General features: G+C 58.3%; 1 protein-coding gene across 1 annotated transcript in view; it reads right to left on the bottom strand.

Annotated features, from left to right (window-relative positions):
* Nucleotides 1-10,825, bottom strand: part of IKBKE (inhibitor of kappa light polypeptide gene enhancer in B-cells, kinase epsilon) — a 21,530-nt gene that overhangs the window by 1,723 nt on the left and 8,982 nt on the right. Inside the window, exons 12-19 of the mRNA XM_015569233.1 lie at nt 9,860-10,114; nt 9,648-9,760; nt 7,893-7,969; nt 4,945-4,984; nt 4,113-4,214; nt 2,602-2,698; nt 1,533-1,666; nt 1,253-1,324 (exon numbers count right to left, since the gene is read on the bottom strand). Coding sequence (XP_015424719.1) covers nt 1,253-1,324; nt 1,533-1,666; nt 2,602-2,698; nt 4,113-4,214; nt 4,945-4,984; nt 7,893-7,969; nt 9,648-9,760; nt 9,860-10,114 — 890 coding nt within the window. The remainder of the gene's footprint in view (nt 1-1,252; nt 1,325-1,532; nt 1,667-2,601; nt 2,699-4,112; nt 4,215-4,944; nt 4,985-7,892; nt 7,970-9,647; nt 9,761-9,859; nt 10,115-10,825) is intronic.

Consider the following 10,825-nt stretch of genomic DNA (forward strand, 5'->3'; position numbering starts at 1 on the left):
CCCTCCGGTCCCCCCCCCCTGGCTCCCCGGCCTCCTGGCCTCCCTGCCTCCCGGCCTCCTGGTCTCCATGCCTCCCAGCCTCCCTGCCTCTGGCTTCCCTGCCTCCTGGCTTCCCTGCCTCCTGGCCTCCCTGACTCCTGGCCCAACTCTAGCGTCCCAGACTGGTGTGGCCTGGGGGGAACACCTACCATTTAGTGAGGCCTTCCCTCTGTGTGCCCTGTCCTCCCTTCCCAGCACATTTCAGATCACACCTGTTTAATCCCCACGGCCACTCCATGAGGTGGGCCTCATTATTCCTATGTTACAGAGGCAGGAACTGAAGCTCAGAGCTGAGCGGACCTCCCAGGGTCACATCCACGCAGGTGGGAAGGAGCAGAGTCAGGAGTCAAATGCTGTTGGAATCTCTGCGGAGTCTTCCCATCAGGCCACCGGCTCCCAGATGGGGAGGTGGGGGGGTGTGAGTGACAGGCATACGCAGGACGGACGGGGTCCTCGCCTTCCCTGCGTGTGTGTATATGTATGTCAGCCTCCTGACCTCCAGGGCAAGGCCATCCTCGTTTCTGAGGCGCTGTCCTGCCTCCCTCTGGTGCTAAAATGTGCTTTACGGAGCAGGGCTACTCGATGGCGAGGTGTTTTCCCTTCAAATGTGTTGATTTTATTGTATGAGAAGTTGGTCCCTCCAGTTTTTTGCGTGTGGATTTTACTGGTGCACAGAATCCAAACATCTGAGCCTGCTACACCCCCAGCACCCTCTACAGCATCCCTCCCCCCAAAGCGGGGGGTCTGCTCAGGGGACGAAGCAGAGTGCCTCGCACTGGGCCTGCAGCCTGGGCGGCCTGTGAGCACCTGCTCCCAGGGCCATGACCCCAGGCTCCGTGCCTCAGTTTCCTGGTTCATGACACGGAGATGAGGCAGCGCCACTCCGAGGCTGGGGGAAGTACAGACACGGCCCACGCTCACGGCCACGGATCCCCATGCCCCAGGCCCATCTCTGACTGCACCGAGAATGGTCCTAGCATCCACGTCAAATGCCTTCCCGTGCATATCCCGCAATTGCTTAAAATTAGATGAAATGTTCCTCTCTGATCCGCTGTATTCTCCAGGCTCTCGTGGAGCCCGGAAGCCTCCACCTGGTGAGGACGGTGACTCACCTGTGGACAGGCCGGAGCTCTGGCACCTGCCACCAAACCTGCCTGGGCCGGTGCAGGCGCTGGAGGACCCAGCTCTCCCCGGGCACCGTGGGGCTCCTTACCTTTCGATGATGCAGTTGTTGTCCTGGAGGTCGGAGGCCAGCAGCTTCATCTCCTTACAGAGCTCCTCCATGCTGTCCGGGGCAGAGGCAAGAGCGGCCGCTGAGCCTGAGGCCGAAGTTGCCCTGACCGACCCCTTCCCTGGGAGGCCGGCCACCAAGCCTCTCTTTACAAAGCCTGCCTTCCAGCCTGGTGTGCGGCACACCCCTCGGTCCCTAACTTTCATCCCCCGCTTACACACACACACACACACACACACACAGACATCCCTCCGGTACTCACTGGAGACCCAGGTCCTTTAGCTGGAGACCCAGGTCCTTGGGTGCAGAACTGGAATAAGGAGTCGTGGGGGTGGGGGGGACCTGGGCCCCCTTTGCTCTGTCCTGCAGGAGCTGGAGAGACAGCCAGTCGAGGATCTGAGGGGAACCACACTTTAGTCAGAAGGGAAGAGCCAGCTCACCTGTGGGGAGGGCAGTGCTGGGGAAAGGACGGAAAAGGGTAACGAAACGGCCCCAGCCCACATCCCCAGAGCAACCAAAAGCTGGAGCCCTTCAGGCGAGCCCTCCTTCCCAACCTGGGAGTGCGGCCACCCTCACTGTCCGCGTGGATGTCATGATCCTGACTGCCAGGTTCTCCCTGTGTCTAACTACCCCCCAGTGCAGCGGTTCTCAACCTGTGGGTCACGACCTCTTGGGCGGTCGAACGACCCTTTCACAGGGGTCGCCTAAGACCATCCTGCATATCAGATATTTACATGACGATTCATAACAGTAGCAACATGACAGTTAGGAAGTAGCCACGAAAATAATGTTATGGTTGGGTCACCACATGAGGAATTGTATTTAAAGGGCCAGAAGGTTGAGAACCACTGCCCTAGTGACACCTGCACCAGGAGCTGCAGAGAGGGGGAGGAGGCAGCCCCTTGCGGGGAGGGGAGGAGCCATGCTGCCTTTCCTAGAAGAAGCCGCCCTCTCTGTTCCTTTTGGCAAAGCAGGCGGCTTCTCCAGCTGCCTGCGCTGGGCTCTTCGCAGAGCGCAGATGAGAAGGTCAAGGAGAGGTCACACGGCCCCTCTCAGGAGGTACCCGCAGGCTCCCAGGCAGGAGGAGGGTGAGGAAGATGTCCCAGCTTCTGGAGGCTCTGCCCTTGCCGTGACCTTCAGTCTGGATCCTAGGAAGTCCCTTCCGCTTTCTCCATCCCCACCTCAGGGGTCAGACCTCCCACCCATCCCAACATGTTTGGGCTTGGTCCAGGGCAGCTCCGCCCAGAGGCAGGGGAATGGCCTGGATGCCCCCAGAGCACCAGGTTGTCTGGGCAGCCCCCCACCCGCACCCTGCCCTGAAGCTCCCGCACCTTGCTGAGGCCCTCCTGCACCTTCTGGGCTTCGGTGCTGTAGGCAGCCACGGAGCAGGCGACCAGGCGCAGGTGGCTCCTGGCCTCGTGCACCACCCTGGGGAGAGCGGATTGAAAATCAGAGCCAGGCTTGCCGGCTCTGACGGGCCACACCCAGCTGTTGTTTGGGCCACTGCACAGCCATGGAGGGTAGTCTTCCAGACAACAGGCCGGAGTCCACGGGTCCAGGCAGTGCCTCCCCCACTGCCTCTGCCCGTCTGGGTGCACCCTCAACTGTCCCCTGTCCCCCCGTAAGAGTGCTGATGCTCTGACAGGCTGGTGAGGGTCCCGTCACAACCAGCTGGGAGCTGCAAACACCGTGCGCTGGGCAGGGTCACCCAGGCCGGGCAGGAGGAGCGCACGGCCAGGTCCGGCTCCAGAGTGGCTCGGGACAGACAGCCCACGCTCCCTATGGAAATTCCTGAGGCTCCCATTCCAGAGAAAACCAAGGTCAAGGCTCTTCTGCGGCTTCTCTAAGTGCAGGGAGTGAGCGAGGACATTTTATCCGTTGCCCCAAAAGGAAATCACGTGCAGAGGGGTTAAACCAGTGGTTGGCTACACATGAGAATCGGAGAAGCTTTTAAGCTGCCGCGATCCAAGCCAACTTTAGGCCAGTGAAACGAGAGTCGGGGGCGGGGAGCTGGGCATTGGTATTCTAATGTGAGAGTGGGTGGGCGCCTGTGTCTCAGCCCACAGGTCCTGTGGATCTCAAACAGAGGCACCTGGGAACCTGCCCGTCTCTGGAGGAGCCAGCGTTGGTGCAGGTGGGGGAGGAGGGGGGGCTATCTGAGAGGGAGCACCTGTGAGAGGGGTTCTATGTAAGGGCCTCTGCCTGCCCCTGCTTCCCGGCCGCTGGTCCCACCCCAGGGGACCTGTGCTCTCCCCAGAGAGGGAAGGCTTCCCGCATGGCCACCTGGGACCGTGGGAAGAACCCAGGTTTTAGGGGCAGTCACACCCCTGTACTATCCCGGGCCTGCTACCTGCTGGCTGTGTGGATCTGAGGAAGAGACTGTTCTCTGAGCCTGATAGTACTTACTGTATAGCAGGGGTTCTCAACCTTGGCTGCACATTAGAATCACCTGGGAATCTTTTTAAAATCCTGATTTCTGGGCGGCATCCTCCAGAAATTTTGTTTCTTTGTTATGGGGTGGGGCCACAACATTTGTAACAAAGAAACAGAATTTCCAGAGGACGAGGCCCAGAAATCGGGATTTTAAAAAGATTCCCAGGTGATTCTAATGTGCAGCCAAGGTTGGGAACCACTGCTGTATAGGGTAGATACTGTGGGGTTAAATAAGCTAACGTGTAGAAATCGCCCAGCGACTGCCTAGCCACCCAGGACCACAAAACTACCCATCTCTTTGCCTTTGTCCCTTTACTACCACCCCCTTCTCAGCCAGGTTTGGCTGAGCCCAGGACTTCCGAGCCTGGAAGGGCCTGGGGTCCGTGAGCTCAGGAGGCCAGATGGTTACCTCATGCGCTCGCCGTGCGTGACCAGCGACGCCCGGTACTTCTGCACACACTCCTCCTGGAACACCTGCAGGAGCCGCTTGGCTAAATGGCTAAAATTCACCCTGGAAAGGATAGGGAAACCGAGGCACCGAGCTAAGCAGTCAGAGCCGCCTGAGCACAAGCCTAGCATGCCTGGGTCTCCACCTCCTAAGCCCCCAGCCGCCCCCCACCCCCCACCCCCTGCCACAGCAGGGCTGGCTCTCCAGGAAGGAGATGATGATGCCCACATGGGGGTGAGGGTGGGGGGTGTCATGGTGACCAGAGGGGCTGGCACCCAGCACAGGACAGCAGAGGGACACAGACTCTCAGCCCGTCCCCAGAGGGAAGGCAAGACGACTGTGGAAAGTGTGTGTGCAGATGTCGGGGGTCAGGGTGGGCATAGAACTGGGGGAGCGAGCCGCCAAATAAGCATTAAATCAGGGGCCCCCCAGGGCATGAGAGGGCCCAGGAAACGGAAGGGCAGAGGGACACCCAAAGGGAAGCTCAGGCAGAGGCCAGAGGACAGGGGGCCAACCAGCGAGGGGACAGGGAAAGAAACCCTAGGAGCCGAGCCGTCTTCAGGAGTAAGTCCAGCTTCCTGCGGCCGCCTCTCAGGAGCCTCCCTCCAGCTCAGCCACCGTCCCCTCCCCTGGCTCCACACAACCCGCCCCAGATACCGTCACACCGCCCGCTCCTGCTAGGCCTCGGCCTGTGACCAGGCCCCTCACCACTTCTCGTCAGGCACAGAGACTCGCTCCGCCCGGGTGACACCCCCCATCCTGCGCCCCCTCCTGCCCAGGGACCGGCACTCACTTGTCCAGCTTGTGGATCTGCTCCTCGTTGTAGCCAAGCCCTGGAGGAAACAGCAGAAATGATGCCACCTGTTACGTCAGCAACATGGAAGGCCCAGGACTGGGGGGGGACACCCACAAAGATGCAGTCAGCCTGGCTTGAACCCTGCTCCCTGGGGCTCCCAGCCCCCTGAGCCGGGAAGGACAGGAGTGAACCGAGCACCCAGGACATTGCACCACGACAAGGAAGGAGCAGACCTGGGGCAGGCGAACACTTCAGGGGGGAAGTGGTGGATGGAATCGGCCTTGTGGTCAGCCCCGGCCCCTCGGCCAACACCGTCCCAGGGTGACGGATGCCTAGGGGCTGTCGGCCTCATCCCCGAATATTCAAGCTGCAGGAGAGCCAGCTGGGCTCTGCAGCGGAGCTGGATAAGCTAGCTCCCCCCTCCCCCCGCCCTGTACCCCACTTCCTTGCCCAGACACTTTGCCAGAAGGGCTGATGAAGTTTTCACTTCCTGGGCACCTCCTGATGCTCTCTCACTGGGGAGATGCTGCCCCCTCCTGGGCTTCGAGGGAATGGGCCTCGGGCCATTAGCGTCTTGGAGAGGAAACGAGGCAGCGGTTACCTTGCTGACCGCCCCCCTCTCCACACCCCTAGTAGAGAATTCCCTTCCTGGGCTCTTCATCCGGGCCCCTGTGAAGGCCAAGCCACACGTCCCAGGCCTGCCTCCTATTGGCGGGCGCTGTAAGCAAGTGATTGCACCTCACCCAGTCCGTTTCTGCGTCTGCCACACGGGACACACGGCACAGGTGTGAGGGCAGTGAGAGTGCCCTGGGGTTCACTCCTGAGCATTTGTCAGAATGGCCTCTTCCAACACCCCAAGAGGCACTTTTCCTGCTTCTTTTCCAATTTGAATAAAGGGCCCTTAAAGACCACAGAAATGAAACTCTTGTTGAGGCTGCAAAGTAAGGTGATTAAAAGCAGCTGGACCTTGTGGTGCTGGCACAGGAACAGGGAGACGGATCGGTGGAACAGAGTAGAGAGCCCAGAAGGAAACCCAAGCCTATAGGGTCAATTGATATACGACAAAGGAGGCAGGAACAGACAATGGGGGTGCAAGATAGTCCATTGAAGAAATAGTGCTGGGAAAATTGGACAGAAAAGTGCAAGAAAAATGCAACTAGAGCACCTTCTTACACCATATACAAGACTAAACTCAAGATGGATTAAAGACGTAGATGTAAGATGCAAAGTTGTAAAACTCCTAAAAGAAAATAGAACCTTTGACATCTCTCTTAGCAATATATTTTTTTTTTGATCTATCTACTCAGGCAAGAAAAACAACAATAAAAAATAAACAAGTAGGACTCCATCCAACTAAAAGGTTTTTGCACAGCAAATGAAACCATCAACAAAATGAAAAGACAGCCTAGTGAATGGGAGAACATATTCTCCAGTGATAAATCCAATAAGGGGTTAAGGCCCAAAATTTAGAAAGGATTCATGCTACTCAATACGAAAAACACACACACACCAAACAATCCAATTAAAAAATGAGCAGGGCCTGAAGAGACGCTTCTCCAAATAGGACACGCAGATGACCATAGACATGTGGGAAATCTCACCGTCACTGATCATCAGAGAGATGCAAATCTATACTAATAAAAGTGTAATATGCTAATTAGACCGGGCGTCCTTCTGGACAACCTTCCGGACGAAGCCAGGCTGTGAGGGAAGCCCGGGTCCCGGGTGCCAGAGGGAAGCCAGTGCTGGCAGCCGGGGGAAGGAAGGCCTACTCTTGCCCAAATTTCGTGCATCGGGCCTCTAGTTAAAACACAATGAGATATCACCTCCTGTCTGTCAGAATGGCTACCATCAATACATCAACAAACACGTGCTGGCGAGGATGTGGAGAAAAGGGAATCCTCGTGCACTGCTGGTGGGAATGCAGACTGGTGCAGCCACTGTGGAGAACAATATGGGGTTCCTCAAAAAATTAAATGCGGAACTGCCATTTGACCCAGTGATCCCACTTCTGGGAATAGATAGAATTATGTTTATGTTGCTTGTTGGTTACATGCTGAAGTGACAATTTGAATATATTGGGTTGGATAGGGTATATTATTAAAATTAATCCCGCCCTTTTACTTCTACTTTTCAATGTCGGCTACTAGGGAACTCTAGGCCCCATACGTGGCTGCAGGCTGTGCCCATGGGACCTGCTCTGAGATACTCCCAGGAGGGCGAGGACTTGGCAGCAAAGCCCGAGACCTGCGAGCCGCCCTGTGGGAAAAGCCTGGCCGTGCGGGGAGAAGGGTCCAGTCCTGGGGGTCAGCTCCTCAGCCTCCTGGCCTCCCCTGCTCCCTCCAGTCCCTGCCCCACTGTCCTGGGTTGGACCCTCCCTGCCCCAAGATGGCGTCCCCTGGGGCAAACAGCCTGACCACTGATCCTCAGTGAGCTACCCTGCCCGAGGGTCTTCGGGAGGCTTCTTAGAGATGTAGGCAGAGTGCCTGGCCCAGTGGCTCTGAGTGGCATTTCTCTGGGTCTGCCTGCTTCTGGAAAACCCGACTATCTTAGTGACCCACAGACACAGCAGATAGGGAAACACGCCTTGAACTCTAAGGTGCCCGGCAAAGGTGCGGGTTCTCTGTCAAGGGCCACCTCTTTGATGGCAGCCAGATGACAGCCACTGTGAAGCCCTTTCGTGTCACCCAAGCCTCCCACCCCACCTGGCAACAGGCTCAGGTGTAAAGGCTTCCTGCCTCTTGCTGGTCTGCAGGCAGCTGGAGGCCAGGGACTCTGGGGCCCAGCCTTGGACTGGCTGCACCCGGGCTCTGCATGGCTAGTGAGCCCCCAGCAGCAGCCCCGGGAGGAATCAAACAAGAGCTGGGTACCTGGCGGGAAGGAGGGAGAGGGAGGGGGAGCACGAGTCCATGCAAGAGGAGTGCGTGGCTCTCCCCTCGGCTCACCTGGCCTCATCCTGGCCTTCCGGAACTGCTTGTAGGTGAGGTACATCTTGTCCAGGCAGCACTGAATCTGCTGGATGCTGTGGGCAGGAGACAAGGACCCGGTGATGGGAGAATCCAACAGCACAGAGCACCGGGGGAGGGAGGGGCTGCGATGGTGTGGGGACGAGGCGGGAGCCGTCTGCCTGCAGAGGAGCCTTCATGTCACGGTTTTGGGGGGCGATCCGCGAGTGGGGGTGACTCTCTGGTCTCTAAGCTTTCTGAGGCACCTTGAGGCCAACCAGCCAGCTATCGTTCTCTGTTTATTCTCTCTCTCCTTCTCTCTGTCCCTCTCTCTCTCTTACACACACACACACACACACACACACACACACACACACACACACGGTGTAGAATAAGATGAGAGCGAGAAACAGCCAAGCAGGACAGACGGGCGAGTGGCGCTGGCTACATGGGAAGGTTTGAGAGGAGACTGGAAGGGGTCCTGGACCCTGAACTGGACTCTGAAGCGGAGAGTCCGGCAGTGGCAGCGGTGGGAGCGGAGCAGACACCTCTGGTGGCCTGGGAAGGGCAGAGGGGGTGCCTCCTGGCACACGGAGGGAAGTAGTACCACAGCCAACAACCCTCCTTTCACGCAGTCATGACCCCATGTTCTCGGTCCTGCCTGGAGGCCAGGGAACGAGGGAGGTGACTTCCTGGGCCTGCAGTTCAAGGTCATTATGAGCTGCCCTTCCCCTTTCCAGGCTGGACAAACACTCTGTTTGAGATGTTGCGGGGGGCGGTCTTCCTCACCCTCAGGCCTGTGTAGCCCCACTTCCTCCCCGCAGCTCCTCTCGTGACCCCGGCCCAGCTATTTCTGGAGCTGGATCCGGGCGGCGCCAAGCTTGTCCCCAGGGCTTTCCGGGTCCCCGGCGCCTGCCCTCCCAAGGACAGGGGGTGGACAAGACCCCAGCTCGCTCTTCCTCCCAAAGGCTGGGCCGGATGTGCCCTCTGATCTTAGAAAGGCGACCCCCACACGCACACGGCACGGGGGACACTCCCTCGTGGAACACAGTCCCCTCCAGAGAACCTGGGACCATCCGCTCCGCGTGGGGTAAACGAGCACAGAGAGAGCCTCCTGTCGGTTTCGGTCAGTCCCGCAGCCCAGACACCTAACAACGAGCCCTGCGGGTCCCAGCGCGTTTCACATCAGAATTAAGGACATGGGGCTAAGGTCCGGGCAGGGGCCGGAGGACGCCCTGGTCAGGGCGGGACACTGCCAGGCCACAGTGAGTGGGCACCTTGCATCTGTTACAAGGGGGGCTGAGGCTGTAAAAGCTGTAACTCCCCGGTGAACCCCAGGAACTAGGCCTTGGAGGTGGGCGACCCCGGCCCGATGCCCTACGTGGTCACTTGTCACTTACTGGCCGGGGCGCAGGGCACAGTAGCCTCCCTGAGGGCATAATGGCAGTGCCGCTGCCTTGAGGGTGAAACGAGATGAGTAGGAGGGCCTGTCCCGGGGGCTGATGCAAAGCAAGGGCTCAGAACGGGGAGGGAACCAAGTTCGTCTCTTAGAACTGTTGCCCCTGCTACGATTTTGAATTCTCTCTCTAAACCCCCCCGGATCCTTTTCTCCCTCCGGTTAGTCCCAGGGCAGGGTCTTGCTTCTCCTCAGATCCCCACCATGATCCCATGCCGGGCATCACTGCCAAGGCGAGGGAGAAAGCAGGCTGACCCCGCCCCCGCCCCCGCCCCCCCAAGAAGGGAAATCCCACAGACCTTCTGTCCTCATGTACCTGATCCCGGCTCTTCGCCAGCTCCGAGCTCAGGCTGCTCAGGCTCGTCTGCTTCTCCGTGACGTTGTGGGAGAATAAGGAGAGGACCTCGGCCAACTGAAGGCAAAGAGGCCTCAGCTCAGGGCTCCGCGGGGAGCCTGGCTGGCCCCCCCCCTCTGCTCCTGACGCGCCCGTCCCCCCCACCCCCCCACTCACAGTCCGCAGCTGCGACCTCAGCTCCGTGGCCCTCTTCAGCTCCTGGACCTCGGGCATCCCGGCCATGTTGCTGAACCTCGAGGGAAGGACAGAGAAGGGTGCATTTGGGGCATGGCACCCCTGGGACAGCACGCTGGCTTGTGGGGTCTCGGGGGAGTCTTGTGGTTGGGGCAGGGGAACCAGCTTGAAGAGGCTCCTGGTCACCCACGTGGCTGAGCACTGCCATGAATACAGAGTAAGGCGGATCGGAATAAGCTGAATCTATGAATATTCATGAGGCCACATGCAAGGCAGCTGTTCGCGACCTTCTTACTTGGAAAAGTTGTAACTAAAGGAAAAGAGTCCGGTTTCCGTCCCGTAGCCCAAGCATGTCAAACGCAAAGGCTAACACGGGCCAAATAAACGAGGCATGCGGCCCGCGAGTTTGACATGCTCGCAGTAGATTCTGTATTTCCTGACAACCAGTAGTGTATTGACAAGGGAAAAGCTGTATTTTATAGAATACCAGCCAGTCATGTGCCAGGACTTGGAATCCTAGCATTGTGCTGCCCCGGTGAGAGTGTCACTTTTAAAGTGACCGATGAATGATCCAGGCATGGCCATCTGTGTGGCGCCAAAGTAACATCACACGGATTCTTTCACAGGAAAGAAACCAGGCTGCCCCACCCTGTTGCTCCTCTGGGTTTCCCATGCAGGGGGCTGGCACGGATACACCCCAATCCCCTTGCTCCTGGGTCCAGAGCAAGTGAGCAGGCAAATGCGTCAAAAGCTTCCTCTACACATTCCTTTCCATTCAAGAACCCACAATAGACCCATAGGCCATTTTATGGGGGTTTAACCTGCCAACTGGACCCTCTGGGACCTCCATGTGTTCTCTCCTCCATTCCTGACCCTTCTCCCTACTCCAACTTCACTCTGGGATATTCTCATCATAACAGTGGGACCCTTACCAGCACCCACCCACCC

This window comes from Myotis davidii, unplaced genomic scaffold, assembly GCF_000327345.1.
Source record: "Myotis davidii unplaced genomic scaffold, ASM32734v1 scaffold710, whole genome shotgun sequence".
NCBI lineage: Eukaryota > Metazoa > Chordata > Mammalia > Chiroptera > Vespertilionidae > Myotis > Myotis davidii.